The sequence below is a fragment of the Myotis davidii genome, unplaced genomic scaffold (assembly GCF_000327345.1).
Source record: "Myotis davidii unplaced genomic scaffold, ASM32734v1 scaffold198, whole genome shotgun sequence".
In the NCBI taxonomy this organism is placed as follows: Eukaryota; Metazoa; Chordata; class Mammalia; order Chiroptera; family Vespertilionidae; genus Myotis; species Myotis davidii.
The window spans coordinates 198639-217676 of record NW_006291485.1 but is presented as its reverse complement, the minus strand read 5'-3'; the positions used below and the strand labels follow the sequence as shown (position 1 = coordinate 217676).

At 39.9% G+C, this 19038-nt stretch overlaps 1 protein-coding gene and 1 long non-coding RNA gene across 8 annotated transcripts in view; one reads left to right on the top strand and one right to left on the bottom strand.

The window, feature by feature from the left end:
• Window positions 1–7740, top strand: part of LOC107183236 — a 13398-nt gene extending 5658 nt beyond the window's left edge. The window contains exons 2-3 of the long non-coding RNA XR_001514030.1: window positions 6483–6487; window positions 7519–7740. This is a non-coding gene — a long non-coding RNA (uncharacterized LOC107183236). The remainder of the gene's footprint in view (window positions 1–6482; window positions 6488–7518) is intronic.
• Window positions 1–19038, bottom strand: part of CCDC25 (coiled-coil domain containing 25) — a 44948-nt gene that overhangs the window by 13056 nt on the left and 12854 nt on the right. For 3 of the 7 annotated variants that reach the window (XM_006764757.2, XM_015564600.1, XM_015564601.1), the window contains 4 exons: window positions 16372–16423; window positions 10286–10361; window positions 5109–5212; window positions 4691–4893 (listed from right to left, as the gene is read on the bottom strand). In XM_006764757.2, coding sequence (XP_006764820.1) covers window positions 4691–4893; window positions 5109–5212; window positions 10286–10361; window positions 16372–16423 — 435 coding nt within the window. The remainder of the gene's footprint in view (window positions 1–4690; window positions 4894–5108; window positions 5213–10285; window positions 10362–16371; window positions 16424–19038) is intronic. The other 4 variants (XM_015564603.1, XM_015564602.1, XM_015564604.1 and 1 more) reach the window with 2 other exon arrangements.

Here is a 19038-nt window from a genome sequence, read left to right as displayed (position 1 = left end):
TGGGGGGGGTGGGGGGGGCAGGGGGTCCCCTAAGCCCAGCCTGTGCCCTCTTGCTCCCCAGGGGATCGGGTCTAAGTTGGTAGTCAGACATCCCTCTGGCAGCCCGGGAGCCATCAGGGGATGTCCACTTGCCAGTGGGGAGCAGGCCTAAGCTGCAGTCGGACATCCTTAGCGCTGCTGAGGAGGTGGGAGAGGCTCCTGCCACCACCACTGTGCTGGCAGCCGTCAGCCTGGCTTGTGGCTGAGCAGAGCTCCCCCTGTGGGAGCGCACTGACCCCCAGGGGGCAGCTCCTGCATTGAGCATCTGCCCCCTGGTGGTTAGTGTGTGTCATAGTGACCAGTCATTCCCAGTGGTTCTGCTGTTAGGGTCAATTTGCATATTACCTTTTTATTATATAGGATTGACTTTATATCCACTCCTTTTTCATACTTTGCCTAGCTCTAAGCAATAACATCCATTAAATCACAAGTTTGATATGCTGGTAATACTCATTGAAATAATTACATAACTGTTAAAACATGTCTATGGACATACTACCTAAACTCATCTCATGTGGTACCAGTGATATTCTTACCACACTTCGAGTGACTTGATCCTGAACTGTCAATTTATGATATGAGTAAATAATAAAATAATCTCTCCAGAAAAAAAAAAAAGAAGTGACTGTCTACGGTAGACTCACAGGTACCAGCCTAGAACAGCGGTCACCAACCTTTTGGACCTCACGGACCACCAGTGGTTGTGGACTACTGGTTGGCAACCACTGGCCTAGAGGACTTCTTCAAATGCTCCTCTCTAAAACCAAATGTAGACTGAGTGAAAGACATTCTGCTTCTCTAACTCTCCAGGCAAGATCACTCCAAGGCTCCAAATCCTTTCAAAACCTATGTTGAGTCTCTTCTGTTACTTTCTCTTAACTCTATGTATGGCTTCCAGCATAGCAGATATGGAAAGAAAACCAGTATGTGGCTTCCTCCTTATACCTAACCCTGTACAAAGACTCTCTAAACTAAAACCCCTACATCTTAGGCTGAAAGGGCAAGTGTGAGCCAAAAAAAGTTGTCTAGCCCGGCCGGGGTGGGTCAGTGGTTGAGCATTGACCTATGAACGAACCAGGAGGTCACGGTTCAATTCCTGGTCAGGGCAAGTGCCCAAGTTGTGGGTTCTACCCCCAGTAGGGAGCATGCAAGAAGCAGCCAATCTATGATTCTCTCTCATCATTGATGTTTCTGTCTGTCTTCCTCTCTGAAATCAATAAAAATATATTTTCCAAAAATATATAAATATATAATTTTTAAAAACTGTCTAAAGAGCCAAATGACAGGATGGATAAGTGAGAATTAATATGTGAAGTCTAAAAGGAAATTTTCATTATTGTTTAAATGAATAAAATGATTAATAGAAGGTGTTAATATACTGTTACTATCTAGCCCTTCACACTTTGGCACCCTCCCAACAACCCAAATATTTCTAAAAACTACCTAAAAAACAATGACCTTTATGTAGATCTGTTTACATGACCAGATCAGTACCATATGTGCACACTGAGGACAAGGAGTAAAGCACTTATTAGCAAGAACAAAATGGGCTACTGTTCTTTTCATCAGAGAAGGAAGGCAGCACCTTCTTTTTTGCTTCATTCATTTCTGAGCAGAGAGCTGATGGATATGATCCTGACTAGAGCTCAAAGAACTTCCATCCACTTTCCCTCCCAGTAGAAAGTAGAAATTAAAAGCTTCCTGCCCTTCTTCTGCCCTTGTTCATAAAGCTAGAATGGAGTCCAGAGTCTAAATAATGGTTTTAGGATTGGAAAGAAGTTGGAATGTAGCTCTTCTGAATATTGGGCTAAGTACTTTTTCACTGAAACCATGTGGAAACACTGGGGATACTGCCCGAGATAATAATGGTTTCTTGATTTATCTGTGGAATCCCCTGAAAATTCAAAAGTCAATTTCTTAAGCAATCACAGCAACTTGACATTCCTTACCAGATGGTCCAAATAAAAGAATCACCGGTTGGTAAAATTCAATGGTATTTTCATTGTCAGAAAGCCAAGAGAAAGATTTAAAATGAGAACATTTTATAGACAAAGCATTTGATCTCTTAGGTTGAAGAATCAAAAGGCAGAAATTAAAGTGATGCCAGCACTACAAATGTATAAAAACAAATTATAAAACATCAAAAACTTAGAATTTGTTGTTGGATTTCACAAAAGCTGCAGAAGACAGCATGCAAACAGCAGCTCTGCACATGCCAAGCGAATCTTCGGTATGTCCCTGCCTGGGGTCATCGCACTATAGCCCTGCTTCACGTTCTTCCACCGTCTGCAGCATATGGAAGTCGTTTTTGTGGCACATGTTTCTCAGAAATGAACACACCAACTGTTTTTGGTTTTCTGAGGCCCAGGGTAATTTATTAAAATAAAAGCAGTAAGGCCCTGGCGGGAGTGGCTCAGTGGTTGAGCATTGACCTGTGAACCAGGAGGTCAATTCAATTCCCTGTCAGGGCACATGCCCAGGTTTCGGGCTCAATAACCCAGTAGGGGGCGAGTGGGAGGCAACCGATCAATGATTCTCTCTCATTATTGATGTTTCTATCTCTCTCTCCCTCTCCCTTCCTCTATGAAAACAATAAAAATATTTAAAAACAAACAAAACCAAAAATGAATAAACTACTCTAAATCCCACAATCACTCAAAATTCCACATATTTTATCACATGATGAGTTGATCATTTTTCTTCCAGTCCTAACAGAAAGCAGACTTGCAATTCTAGGTAATATGAAATGTTTAAATCTAGCATTAGTCTGATTCATGTTAGCAAATATAACTCAGGATAACACTTGGGAATTCTATGAAGCTCCTCATTTTGTTTTAGCAGAATCCCCAACAGGAACATGTGTGTATATGATAACTAATAAGTTCCAGTGCTTTATCATAATACCGAATTCTGACCCAACAATCTTCCTAATAACCCAGGTATTCCAAAGAAACTGGGTTAGGATATGGCAAGACAGCTCATTTTGTTACTATACCATTCCCAAAGAGAGTAACACATCAGTACTTTTCCCCCCCCTTATTGGTACACTTAACACATGATATCTATGGATAACTGGGAAAATCTAGGAATTAGTCACAGAATTAATTTTCTTCTCTCACAAAGAAACACTGTGGGCCTCTTCAGGTATAGTACTATACATCTATATAGATTCAGTATGGTGGACAGAATTACGATCCTACCCCAAGATGTTCACATGCCAATCCCCAGAACCCATAAATATGTTACTTAATATGGCAAAAGGGACTATCTGCAGATGTGATAAAGTTAAGGATCTTAGATGGGAGATTACCATAGATTATCTGGATGGGCCCAATGTCACTACATTGGAACTTGAAAGCAAAGAAGCTGTGATCAAAGAGGGGATTATGACCATGGAAGAAAGTCAGAGATGCAATGTTACTACTAACTTTGAAGATGGAAGAAGGGGTCACAAGCCAAGAAATGTGGGTGGCTCTAACAGCTGGAAAAGAAAACAGGGTCTCCCCTAGAGCCCCAGAAAGGAACATAGCCCAGCTGACACCTGGATTTTAGCCCAGTGGAAACCACATCAAGCTTCTAACGTACAGAACTGTAAAATAATAGATCTAGGCTGTTTTAAACCACTAAATTTGTGGTAATTTGTTATAGTAGCAATAGAAAATTAATAGAGTCACGTATTCTTATGGCTCTATACACCAGAATTTCAGGATCCAAATTATATTTTTAACTACTATTTATTATTTAAAAATGTAGTGTTTTGATGCCCTGGCCAGTGTGGCTCAGTTGGCTGGAGCATTGTCCCATGCACCACAGGTTGTCAGTTCGATTCCAATCAAGGCAATTACTCAGGTTGTGGGTTAGATCCCCAGTCAGTGTGTGTACGGGAGGCAACCGATCCATGTTCCTCTCTCTCTTTCTCAAGTTCAATAAAAAACACGTTAAAAAATAGTAGTGTTTTGAAAAAGAAATTAAAGACACAGACAACAGTATGGTGATTACCAGAGAGAAAGGGGGGCAGGGGAAATAGAAGAGGGTATGGGGGGATAAATGGTAATGGAAGTAGACTTGACTTGGGGTGGTGAACACACAATATAATATACAGATGATGTATTATACAAATGAAACCTACATAATTTTATTAACTAATGTCACCCCAATAAATTCAATAAAAAAAGAAAAAAAATGCAGTGTTTTGGAGCAGACCTCACTACATTAATTTGAACTTTCAAAATGTAAAACACATAAAATGTAAAAAAGAGGTTTTAAAAAACAACTTTTACTAGCACTGGCCTTTAGAGCTAAGACAACTCTATTCAAATATCATAGCTAGTCAATGTTAAACTCTTAATATAGCATCTTTTTTTTTTCCTGAAGATGTTTACAAACCAAACTTTGAGGATAACTTATTATGGTTTATTCAAAAATGAAATTAGCTATTTTATTTCATACACTCTCATATCCTGCCCCTATAAAGGGTAATCATAGTATAAATGTCTTTTTCTAACTCATTTAAAGCTCTGAACTTGTTTTATATCCCTTCCTCCACCAGCATATCATTCTTTTCTTTTTTCTTTTTTTCAGGGTATCATCCCGATTAAAATCACAGTGAAAAATCTTCAAGGTCAATACCAATACTATAGCTCCAACATACCTAAGTTCGTCCATTTCCCTCTTCTTCTTCATCTCTTCCTTTTCTCTCCTTTTCATTTCCTGAATTTGGGCTTTTTTCTCATTCCTTTCCTCCCGGTCTCTGCATTCCTTCTCTGCTGCTAGGTCTGGGAACCGCTCTGTTTTGGTCTTTTCTAATCGGTTCAAGATCTCATTTACTTTCTTCTCCACTGTCACAATTTTCACCTTTGAGGGAGACAGGGGAAAAATATTGAATCTTTATTATATGATTTCCCCCCAAGAACAGGGGAGAGGCTTTCCAGGGGCTCAGCCACCCAGCTTAATTTTCTTTAAATAACATACATCATGCTGAGCCCTCAACAACAAAGCTGTTAGACAGAAAAGACGATATCCCACTCGGTGGCAGGACTCCGCCTCCCTCGGTGGTGCAGAACACTTACATCCTTCTGCCTGTGAAAGCCTATCTGTCCCACGTCCATGTCAGCTGTTTTCTTCAGGTTAGACCACGGTGTATATACCACATTAACGTTGTTCATCTTGCAGCCTGCCAAGAGAGACTATCTTCAGCATGCAGGCAGCATGACACTGAGCAAAGTGATCCCTCACCCACTGGCAAATCACCATAAACCAATGAAGGAAAAAGCTTAGAATGAACAAGGCATCAAGTGTTTCAAACCACAAAACACCCACAAAAGGCAAATGGTAAAGTTGACAAACACAATTCAAGCAAAATTATGACAGTAGAAAGCAGGGGTCCATGGGTCTGCTTTAGGGACTTCTGAGACTCCCTAAAATTGAATGCAAAACTTACTATATACTGTTTTTAAAGAGAAAGGTCCAAACAGATTTGCTCCGATTCTCAGAGGAGTCCTTGATCCAATAAAGGATAAGCAGCAAGATAAAGCAAAAAGCCATGGCCTGGGATTCAAAAGACCTGCACTCTATCCTGGCCCTACCACAAACCAGCTGTGCCACCTTGGGAAAGTCCGCACAGCTCTCAGAATCTCATCTGAAACATGAGGTCACTGGACCAGTGTAGTAACATTTTTGTTTTTGCTTCTTTTAGCAGTGGAACCTCTTTTACCAAAGAAACATATCAAAGTAATTAAAGCAGAGATGCTCTGGATAAAAGGGATGCCAGGTGCCCTCCTGTGTATTCCTCCTTTGTCCTTACCACCTCCACTTCACATTTCCCCCTCTGAACCAACAGCCTCAGGCAGCTCAAAGAACCACAGGTTAGCCCTAGCTGGTTAGTGGACAGAGCATCGGTCCTCAGACTGAAGGATCGGGATCCGATTCTGGTCAGGGGTATGTCACTCGGTTGCAGGCTCAATCCTGGTTGGGGTGCATGCGGGAGGCAACCAATCGATGTGTCTCTTTCACACTGATGTTTCTCTCTGTCTCTCCCTCTCCCTTCCAATCTCTCTAAAAATAAATGGAAAAATATTCTTGGGTGAGGATTAACAACAACAATAAAAATTATCAGTTCAACCGTTGGTCCAACACTCTTTAAGGCCCTTCAAAATTAGGCGGCAATATATTTCAGTTTATTAAATCATCACGTACATTGGAGAAATCTGTGACCACAACCTTACTTTGCTTATGAAGTATTACTGCCTGTAAATTTGTAATGTGATCCTATTCAAGAGGAAGCACCAGACCAATCCAAATCATGGGATATTCTATAACGGGTCTCCACTCTGAAAGTATTAGTGCCCTAAAAGACAAAGAAGTATCTCCAGATAAAAGGAGACTAGAGAGACATACCAAGTAAATATAACACATGATCCTGAATTAGAAAAAATGCTATGAAGGGACAGTAGTGGAACAGAAGGAAAACTTATATACAGACTGTATATGAGATAACAGTATTTGATCCATGTTAAATTTTAATTGATCATTGTAATGCATTCACTTAAGAAAATGTCCTTATTCTGAGGACATAAATGACAGTTTATGATGCCACGATTTCCTTTCATATTATTCAAATAAGAAAGTTAATCATAAGTGTGTCACAGAGAGAAAGCAAATAAATATGGAAAAATCGTTGAACCTAGGTGAAGAGTATATGAGAGCTGTATTTTTCTTGCAACTTTTCAAGATAATAAAATAAAGTTTTAAAAAAACTCCAATGAGCAAGGGGGATACAAACATGGATTAGACAATGGATTCTGCCTTTCAAGACTAAAGGAGTGCAGGTAAGTACATAAATAACTTCAATTAAAAGTAGAACTCATCGAGTATCAGAAAGGTACAGGTAAAGTGGTAAGATGGTACAGAGAGGGCAGTGGTCACACAAAGCTGGAGAAGGGAAAGGCTCCATGAAAGAGGTTAGTATAGCTTAGTGGGAAAGACAGAAGACTTTAAAGTCAGAGTGTCTGACTTCAAATGCAGTCTCTACCACGTCTGATACCTTGGGTAAGTTCCTTTAATTCTCTTTCAGCTCTGCATCCCCATCTATAAAATGACAATAATAATATCTAACTCAGTAGGGCTGATAAATAATTTGTAAAGTTTTTACCATAGTGCCAGGCACATCATTAACATTCAGTGTTAGCTATTACTACAACTATTATGTTGGCCTTGAACCTCAACGTGGATGTGAACTTGTGATGATTGAAAAGGAGGACAAAACTGAAAGCAGAGGGAACGATAAAATCATGTGCCACATAACATTTCGGTCATGGAATTGAAAATGTCCTACTGACTAGTGATGTATGAATGGCATCTGCAAGAAGACACTCAAGGGGTTCATCCACGACTGCCAAGGATGAGGAGTTTGCAAAAATCAACAAGGCTGTGGTTGAGATGGCAATCAACTTTTACCTGAGTGTGGATAGGACAACTGAGGAGCTCCTAGAGGTGGTTCCTGAGGAATTGATTAATGAGGAGTTATTGGAACTGAACAGGAACACATAGCTGAAGAAGAAGCAAGAGAACAGGAAACTTCAGGAAAAGAAAAAAAGAAGAATCCGTAAGAAAATTCACAGTGGAGGAGATTTTAGCAGAAGCTTTTGCAGACCTCAACAAGATCCTTAAAAAATTAGAAAACATGGACCCCCTCACCCCAACTGAAAGGTTTTCATTAACAGAGAAGAATATTTATGGTGCATTATTTGCTTGCAAGCAAATCTGATGGGAAAAACAACAAAACAAAAACCAAACCAAGGAAACCACCATGGTCCTATTTCTGAGAAGAGTGACACCTCCTCAAGAAGAGCCCCGGCAGCTCCTTCAGGAGGTGTCCCAGGAAGAGGCATCGTTATCACAGGAGATGACAGCTCCACGCATGTTACTGCCCCTGAAGACCTTCCAGTGGGACAGGACGAGGCGGTGGAAGACAGTGATACTGATGATCTGACCCTGTGGAGCCTAGGATCATGTGCATATTAGTGTCTTCATTTTTAACAAAAAAAGTTTAAAAAGTAAAATAAAAATTTTTAATAAATTATAAATAGAAAAAAGCTTATAGAATAAGGTTATAAAGAAAATATTTTTGTACAACTGTACAAATGTGTGTTTTAAGCTCTTACTACAAAGAGTCAAAAAGTTAAAAAATTTTAAAGTTTATAAAGTGAAAAAGTTACAGTAAGCTAAGGCTATACTGAAGAAAGATATTTTTAAATAAAAGTAGGGTAGCATAAGTGTATAGTATTTATAAAAGCTACAATAGTATACAAGAATATTCTAGGCCTTCACTCACCACTAGGCCTTCACATTCACTCACTCAATGATTCACTCAGAGCAACTTCCAGGCCTGAAAGTTACATTCACAGTAAGCACCCTATACAGGTGTACCATTTTTTATCTTTTCTACCACACTTTTTACTGTACCTTTTCTATGTTTAATCACACAGATACTTACGATTGTGCTATAGTATTTACTACATGAACATGTACAGATTTGTAGCCTAGCAGCAATAGGCTACATGTGTAGTAGGCTATACTATCTAGGTTTATATAAGTTCACTGTATGATGTTTGTACAATGACAACATTGCCTAGCGATGCATTTCTCAGAACACATCCCCATCATTAAATGACACATGGCTGTATAAGCAGAGATAGAAAAACAGCAAATACTTGGTTTGGCTGGAGTGTGAAATAGGTGAGGGGAAAAGGAGTTATGTAGTCAGATCAAAGATGCTTAATGCCAGCTTAAGAAGTCTGGACTCAACTGTATAGACAAGGTGAGGGTGTCATGAAGTATCTAAGCATTTAGAAAGTTTAATCTGGCAAGAGAGTATACGATGAATATAAAACAGGCTGACCAGACTCTAAGAATACAAACAAGTTTAATCCCAAGTCCCTTGATTCTGAGTGCTGAAGGTGGTCAACCACGGAGGAAAATACTTTAACTACTCGGTGACACAAATGGAGAATGCTTAGCAAAGTTCACAGCAAGGAAAACCTCCTTCACTCCTCAGCATCCTCTGCTACTGACTCAGAGTGAAGCTCTTACTTAGGCCCAGCTCCTTGTTCTGCTAAGTGAGTTGTCGCTGTGCAAGGCTGAAGAGGAGAGAAGAATTCTGTGTCATGACTCTTCTCGGTTTCTGTTTTCTCTAAAACTAGTAGAGATTAAGAAAAAAGAGGCTGGGCCAAGAATAAAGAGTCTAAAGCTCTTTTAATAAAGTCACATCTGCTAGCCAGGGGCATGGAAATGGGACAAGAACACGTGAAAGAGATTGCAACAAACAAGAAAAGAGAATACAATAGTTTTAGTTTGTATTATTTTTATGTCAATAAAATAGACAAGCACCAAGCCCAGTATTACAGGCCCTACCTGAAACATTTATCACCAATTGTTCTCAACTCTCTCTGCACATTAGAATCACCTGGAGAGCATGTCCAGCATACAGATACTCACAGAGTGCCCCAAATTAAATAAGATTCTCTGGGGGATAAATAACTGATTTGATACATTCACAATTTATAGGGAGAACAAAATAAGAGAAGACAAGAGGGAAAAGCAGGAGTGATTTGGAGACTTGAGTCCTAGTATCTAATGGCAAATAGTGGAAACAAAGACATCAAACAACATAAAAATAAAGCCGTGAGAGACATTTCTTGCTTAGCTATTAACACATCCCAATTTCTGAAAGTCTCTACAATAACCATAAAGGTAGGCAAGTATAGACAACTTACTATTCAAGGTAAGAAAAACAAGCCTGGCCAGCATGGCTCAGTGGTTGAGCGTAGACCTATGAACCAGGAGGTCACAGTTCGATTCCCGGTCAGGGCACATGCCCGGGGTCTGGGCTTGATCCCCAGTGGGGGGGCGTGCAGGAGGCAGCTGATTAGTGATTCTATCTCATCACTGATGTTTCTATTTCTTTCTCCCTTCCTCTCTGAAATTAATAAAAATAAATAAAACGAAAAGAAAAACAAGGTAAAAGAATTGAGATAGGGTCATAAACATTAGAGCGGTGGGGAGATTACTTTTTAGTTCTTTGGTAGGTAGCAGAAATGCCATCTTAAAGAAAAAAACAGGGCAAAGGCCTATTACATGGCAGTCCTTTCACACAAGCCAAAGTGAGGAATATTTTCTCTAAAATGTAATCCATTTCAGACACAGGGAAATCATTGCTAATTCCGAAAGCACCTCTATGAAAACTGACCTTGAATGCTATTGGCTTTCACAAGTTGGGCACAGTCCATCAATACGTCCTGTGGAATGTCTTCTATGTTCTCCCCCTGAAACACAAAAATAAACCAAATGGTCTACTACGCTGTTACTGATGGATACTGGAGCACTCACTAGGCTTTGCTGACTTACCAGGAACAATCTTATTAAAAGCAGAGGCTCTTCAACTGTATTTCAGAACACTGAAAACTGAAGCCTGTTACAGGAATGTTTATTTAAACTGACAGAAGGCAGTGATATAGAAAATACTGATAGATGATAAGTAAAAAAAATACAAACACAGGGTATGATAGAAAACTATCAAAGTATTAAGTAACTATGCCTGAGTAATTTCTCTTTCTTCTTCTCATTCTTACCTCTAGAAAGGTTGTGGGGAAATGGTGTCTATTTTTGACAACTGGATGTCTCCTTAGCTGAGGTCCCTACAACCTTTCTCTCAAAGAGACACCTTATAGTTCTGGAACTCAAACATCTAGTAGGTCATCTATCCTCAGCCTTAATCAGGAAGCAACCTCTTGGTGTGTTAAATAAAACCATTCACTATAAGGAAGAAATAATATTGATTCTCTTCTCTACAGATAATGTATCAAAGTCAAAGCTGAATAAGCAAAGCCATTTCAGAAGAAAAATATTTCAGAGGCAAGAGCAAATGGAAATCAGCCCAGTATTGACTCCTAGTAGGCATGGGATTACAGAAGCAGTTCTGTCTGGGATTGAAATGTTCTACCGACATAAATACTTGAGATAAATTAAGTGTATTCCATTATGTTTCTACACATTTCCTTTATATTAAATGTTTCAAGTGGGACTCTCTCTCAAATACATAAATTTTGACACAAAACCAGTGACTTAAGTGTGTCACTACTTTAATGACGTATCTCATCCTGTGCAATTCCCTGACCACACAGAGGATTCTGAATTTAACATCTTGATTACACAATGTCATCATTAAGGATATCAACCATTATACTAGGCCCGTGGTCGGCAAACTGCGGCTCGCGAGCCACATGCGGCTCTTTGACCCCTTGAGTGTGGCTCTTCCTAAGCCTTAGGAGTACTCTAAGTTAATAACAATGTACCTACCTATACAGTTTAAGTTTTAAAAAATCTGGCTCTCAAAAGAAATTTCAATCGTTGTACTGTTGATATTTGGCTCTGTTGATTAATGAGTTTGTCAACCACTGTGCTAGGCTATAATATAGTGACAGTGATGCCTTCAGGGGCTTCTACAAGACACAGGAGCTGATGGACTCTATGCTAAATAAATCAAAAAGAAAATTAAAGAACAATAGCTACCAGTTTCTGAGTACCCACTACATGCCAGGTATTACGAAGTCATACAAAATGGATAGTATTACCCTCATTTTACCAATGAAGAAAATGAAGCGTAGTGAGGTTAACATATCTAGTTAAGTGACAGAACTGAGAGATAAACCTAAAACTAGAACCAGCTCTAAGAATTGGCCCAGAATCTGGTACCGGTGGAGTTCTTGTGGAAACATTCGTTTCTTGGCCTTGATGTCAGGCTGTATCCTAATATCCCTTCTCACTACCTGTGGCTGTCACTATTCCTGGAGCAATCTCCACTTCTGTTTTGCAACTTCTAATATAATATGAGCAGAAAAACAAGCCTCACTCAACTTAGCATTATTCATAAAGTTAGAGTAAACAAATTAAGTGGAGCGTCTAAGGTACTCTCAAGATGTAAAGATCAGAATTTAAACCGTGGGCTTTGTGCCATCTATGTTAATATGGTAAGAAACTGCTACATAAGTGAGATTTTTCTATGGGTTTTTAAAAATAAAAGAAGCCTGGGAAAGCACAGCTGAATATCTATGATCTTCAAGGTTTGGGTTGAATTCAACTGAATTCGGTAAAATAAATAAGTAAATAACACCTACAATGCTTAGCATGTGCCAGGCATTATTCTAAGTACTTCAGATAGACAAGCTCATCTAATCTTCACAATCCTATCCTATATAATAAAGAGGTAATATGCAAATTAACCCTCACACCCTCACAAGATGGCTGCCTACAACCAGGCCAGCAAGGGGGTTAGTGAGGGACAACCAAACGACTGAAGAAGCAGGCTGCATGGGGCGACCAGGCCGGCAGAGGGGTCAGTTGAGGGTGACCAAGCTGGCAGGGGGGGCAGTAAGAGGTGACAAGGCCAGCAGAGGGGGGTAGTTGGGGGTGACCAGGCTGGCGGGGGCGCAGTAAGGGGTGACCAGGCCGGCAGGGGGTGCCTAAACCAGCAGTCGGACATCCCCCGAGGGGTCCCGGATTGGAGGGGGTGCAGGGTGGGTGAGGGGACCCTCCCCCCCCCCATGAACGATTTTCGTGCACTGGACCTCTGGTCCTATATAATAAAAGGGTAATTATGCAAATTGACCAAACGGCAGAATGATCCGTTGCTATGACATGCACTGACCACCAGGGGGCAGATGCTCAACGCAGGAACTGCCCCCTGGTGGTCAGTGTGCTCCCACAGGGGGAGTGCCGCTCAGCCAGAAGCCAGGCTCACTGCTGGAGAGCACAGAAACGGTGGCGGGAGCCTCTCCCACCTCCATAGCAGTGCCAAGGATGTCCAACTGCCTAAACCAGTGGTTCTCAACTGTGGGTCGCTACCCCTTTGGGGATCGAACGACCCTTTCACAAGGGTTGCCTACGACCATCGGAAAACACATATATAATTACATATTGTTTTTGTGATTAATCACTATGCTTTATGTTCAATTTGTAACAATGAAAATACATCCTGCATATCAGATATTTACATGATTCATAACAATAGCAAAATTACAGTTATGAAGTAGCCACGGAAATAATTTTATGGTTGGGGGTCACCACAACATGAGGAACTGTATTAAAAGGTCGCGGCATTAGGAAGAACCACTGACCTAAACCGTCAGTTGGACATCCCTCAAGGGCTTCTGGACTGCAAGAGGGTACAGGTTGAGCTGAGGGACTCCCCTACCCCAAACCAAGTGCATGAATCTCGGGCACCAGGCCTCTAGTGACCCAATAAAATCAGTACTGTTAGCTCCCCTTTACAGATGATGAAATGAGCACAGTTAAATAACTTGCTTAGAGTCACAGCAAGCAGCAGAGATAGGATTCAAACCTAGAGTCTGAGCTCAGAACCACTTAGTCCTATTGCATTTCCAACACTTACTTGGTACCTACTAGGTACAAAGGTCTATGTCATTTACTGCAGGAGATCAACCAGGTAAGAGTTTCTGAAAGAGCACATATTTTTATTGAGCACAATATGTGCTTCTAAACAAAAATAACATTAAAACTTCTATTCAAACAAGTAAAAACTGGTGGTAATGCAAACTTGTGATAATCACCATTATTTCCATTTTTTAACACAGCAGAACCCAAAGGAAAAACTTTCATGTGAACCAAAAGGAAACTTGGTAACACCACACTCTATTTTTTCTAAACTAAAACTTAAAATAGTTCCAAAATGGCAAGAAGTGGCCTTGGAGAATTCAGAATTTTGTTCCAGCACAGAGTTCACAATCTTCCTCTCTTCCTTTACATTACAGTTTTCAAAAACAAGAGTATAACTAAAGATAGGGTACAATGTTTAACCTTGCTAGAAAATTAAATGAATATTATAACTATAATGAAATAGCATCATGTATTTGGTTGCTTTTTTTAAGTTACAAAATTCCCAAAAGTGTTGGGAAAACCTGTAATTATGTGATAGCATTTTAAATTAACACAATACTTTCAGAGAGCAATCTGGCATAAAAGGAGTTACCGAACTACTTATATCTTTGACCCAATAATTCTATTTCTGATAATTACTCTAAAAAATAATTCAAAAGAAAAAACAGTTCATAAAAAATATTTCTTGCCCTGGCCAGTGCAGCTCAGTTGGTTAGAGTGTCCACCCATACAATCAAATGAAAGGTGGCACGCTCAAGTCCCCGTCAGGGCACATACCCAGGTTGTGGGTTCGATCCCCATCAGAGCACGTACGGGAGGCAATCGATCGATGTTTCTCTCACATCAATGTTTCTCTCTGCCTTTCCCCTCTCTCTTGTTGGAGTCATAATGCTGAAAACTGTAAATCTAAATTTTGACATAGAAGCTTTCATATTAATTGTGGCATACTGCCAACTCAAAGCAGTCAGTCAAAAAAATATGAAAATAACACAGTAACATGAAAAAGTTTATAGACTGTCACTTCAAAAGTAATACAACAGCCCTAGCTGTTTGGCTCAGTGGAAAGAGCATCAGCCTGGGGACTCAAGGGTCCCAGGTTCTACTGCGGTCAAGGGCATGTACTTAGGTTGCAGGTTTGATCACCAGACCTGGTTGGGGTGTGTGCAAAGGCAACCAATCAATGTGTCTCTCTCACATTAATGTTTCTCTCTCACATTAATGTTTCTCTCTCTGTCTCTCTCCCTTCCACTCTGTAAAAACCAATGGAAAAATATCCTCAGGTGAGGATTAAAAAAAAACAAAAACTTTAAAGCAGCGGTCGCCAACTGGTGGACCGCAAGGTCCGAAAGGTTGGCGACCGCTGCTTTAAAGCCCTTACATAACAACTTAAAAAAAGAGAGAGAGAGAGAGTAATACAATCAACCAGGCAATGCCAGGATGGAAGGTCAACTGAGACAAAAGAATCTAATTGTATTACAAGCTTATGACAAAACATCACTGAAGGGGATTGCGGGGGTGGAGAGAGGGAGCTTGTAAGTAACTTTGGAAAACTGTTTTGACTAGAAGCTATAAGGTGAAAAAACAAAAACTGCACATAAACACTGTACTTTAGTTGATATAGTGGTTTCATATGGGAATATGGGTTAACAAATTTGAAACCATTTACACATATATTGAAGTCAAATAAATATGCAAATAAAAGGTGGATGGTGGGAGCTAGGTTTCTCACGGTCTGAGAAGGATCTTACAGATATGCAAGGAGGAAAAGCAAGAATGGCCCATGTAGTAATGGATTGGACAGAGACAATGGTATGAGCTCCTATTCAGCTAAATGTGGACACAGGTAGAGATACAGAAACAATTGTTCATGAGTGTATACATGAATTAGTATAAATACATGTATTTCCTAGCTCTGTCAAGTGAGAGGGCCTTTCTGTTATTCTTCCCTCCAAACCCATAACTCTAGTCTATTCATGACAAAAACATCAGATAAACCCAATATAAAATATTTGACCAAAACTTCTCAAACTGCCAAGGTCATGAAAAACAGAGAAAGACTGAGAAACTATCACAGACCAAAGACTAGGCAGACACGACAACTAAATGCACAACTAAATGTGGGACCCTGGATTAGATCCTGGAATAGAAAGAGAACATTATGGAAAAAATGAGGAAATCAAATAGAGTCTGTATTTTAGTTAATAATAATGTACCATTGTTGGTTTCCAAGTTATGACAAATCTGTGGTAGTGTACGATGCTAACATTGAGGGAAACTGGATGTACCCACTCTTTGTAAATCTAAAATCATCCCAAAATAAAACATTTTAAAGAGCAATACACATAACAAGTATTTATACACCCTATGACTCAACTATATAAAATATAACATATGGATGTAAAGACAAATTGGAAGAATAGTGGTTTTATGTTACTAGGGAACATTAACATCTTCCTTTACTGCTATAATGGTGCTTTAAACCCCCCAAACCCCTGATAACTGGGAACAGCTGCCCTTGGTGATGCAGGAAAATCACGAGCCTGAGAAAAAAGAACCACGGCGTGATCTCCACTGGAGAAGACAGGAAGTCCAGTAGTGTCAATGGAAGTGAAAGGGAGAGAAAGCAGAGGTGACAGAGAACACACCTGAACTGACAGAATAAAGCAGTGCTTCTAGCTGGGAAATAGCACTCAAAATCACCGGAATGTCCCTTAGTGATTCTCTGTGTCAGGGGAAGACATCTCTTTATTTGTTAATTTTCACACTTTTGCACGTATTTATTATTTTAAGCAATTTAATTGCATAAAAAAAGGATAGAGGACAAGATATGATGTTCATCACTAAAGAAAAAGTCATGAATCCATGTTTATATCCAATTACCTTATGTAATCGAAGGTATACATGAGCCGAAGAGAGTTTGTCCACATGAAACCTACAAAGAATGAAAACCACTTTTAGCAAGATATAGCAGACAACCATCTCCGTGGGCCACCTGCATTTAAAGCATTCCAATCCAGGAAGTATTAACTCAGTGCCTACCACATGCTAAGCAACATGGGGAATATAAAACACAGTCACGGACTCCACAGGCCTCACCATCAACTGGGAGAGGTAAGATAAACTTTATGAAAAGTTCTACAGCTGTGTGAGACTAAGGGTCAAGATGAGTACTGGAGACGATAAACATTACATGCCGGGGACGGGTGCTTTTTCAAGTGAGAAAGTGCTATCAGTGACAAAAGGCTTCCCTGGCAGACTGAGATTTGGCAGGTCCCTGACTGAAGCACAGGACTTAGAGAAAGCAGGGCAAGGAATTTCAGTTAAGAAGAGAATAAAATTAGTTAGCAAGACGCCAATGCTGCAAGCCTTGGGAGACTTGTAGGACCAATGACAGAAATACCTTACAGTAGGAGAAGGCACCAATTTAGAGTAAAAGATGAGGAGTTTAGTTTGGGACATCCTGAGTTTCAAGCAATGGCAAAACAACCCAAAGAGAATGTCAAGCAGAGCTGGAAGAATCAGGTGAGGAATGAAGACAGTAAACAGACACATCATAAAATGGGACAGTCCAAGAATTCACCCAGCCTTACATCTGGCAATGGCACTACTACCAGTACACGTCTCCTCGGAGAACATGGTGATTGCCCTTATGACACTGTCCCAAAAAAATCCAAATGCCCTCCCACCCCAACATCCTAAATTTATCTTCCATTACGGCTCTATCATCCACCAATTTAATTACATCTTTTAAAATATACTTTCTTTTTCACCTGGTTGAACATTTTGGGATATTACGTTTTTCATATTTACAATTCACCAAATGAGGTTGACATTCTCTCTTCCAACACCCAGTGATGTCCCAGAATCCTAGCATCACATGATTGTCACTCTGTGATTCTGTTAACTTTAGTCATCGCCTCCTTAGTCCTTGCCTTTCCAGACTGAAGAATGTACAATAAAACCTTAAGGAGGCACCATTACATACCATCATATCCTTCTCTAGACATTTTCTTAGCATTAATGTATTTTTTCAGAAGTGAAATGTTCACACTGTGTGATTCTACATAAAGGTTAAGATTATGCTATTTCTAATGTCCTCTTTAAAGAGGTTAAGCATCTTGCTACTTACTTTGGATACAGAAAAATATTACACATTTTGGCAGCCTATGACAAAGCTAGATTTTATTCTTAACCATTACTGATAGCAAGAAGTGAGTATAAATAACGTCTTGATTTTTTTCCAACTGGTTCATTAACTCATTTGCATTTCCATGTAAAAGATTCCTACAGATTGTCATCTCCAATTTGGCATTCCCCTCCTTCTGAAAAATTTTTTTGTGTGTGCAAATCTAGAAATTACATATCTCATTACCCTCTTCCAGGATCTTAGGAAAATACCCCATTAATAAGCAAGCTCAACTGAGGAGTAACTTCTCCCATTCCAACTTGTTTTGAACCATTTCTCTATTTACAACAACTCTCCTATATACCCATAATAGCTCAATTGTATTCTGATTTTCCTTAAAAGCCCCTGATCTAAAATTTGACCAAAAGAAATACACAAACAATTCAATATACTCACTAGTATTTCCAGAGATCTAACATACACTATTTCTATTTTCCTTTGTTTAAAGGTGAATTAGTTCCATTCCCATTTAGTCCTAGGAAAATCCTTTGCTTAAAGGCACCTCAGAGGTTTCCTGGTATACACTCAGATGCTGGCTTTCAGAGGTAAAGCCTCAGAGTGAGGCAGTGAACCAGGAAAACCTGCCCTGGGGTGCAGATCACTGCATCCTTCTTAGCAGGCCCAGGAATGTCCCCAGGATTGACAGTTTATATACCAGAACAGGTCTTACATTTAGGGTTCTTCCAGCTCACAGCAGACTCAAATAGCTTCTGAAAGTAAGTCAATCACTTTCAACAATAGTCATTAATCGCAAGACTATTAAAGAGTGTCAAAAGGGTCAAGGATGTCTAGGTATCAGCAGACACCAGTTTGGCTCAGTAGTATTCCGGGAGATAGTCAAAGTTAACAAAATGGAAAACCCAAGACATAATACATGGGTGTACATTGTAAATGGAAAATTTATTTTCCACTTCTTAAATTGTTTCTTAAATGCCAGGTAAAAGGCTATGGCAAATTACTCCCATGGTGCATCTGAATATATGCAAACATTTCTGCCTCAAACCTGACATGTTAAAAATTGGCAAAACGGCCCTAGCAGGTTTGGCTTTAGTGGATAGAGCGTTGACCTGTGGACTGAAGGGTCCCGGGTTCAATTCCGGTCAAGGGCATAAGCCCGGGTTACAAGCTCAATGCCCAGTAGGGGGCATGCAGGAGGCAGGCAACCAATGATTCTCTCTCATCATTGATGTGTCTATCTCTCTCTTCCTCTCCTTTCGTCTCTGAAATCAATACAAAAATATTTTTTGAAAATTTACAAAAGGTAACTACATTAACAAGTGTAGCCATTCTTATCCCCCTTGATAGAGTCTGGAAATCTTTGGGCTTTAAGGACAACTGAAACAATCCAGCTGGGGGTGACA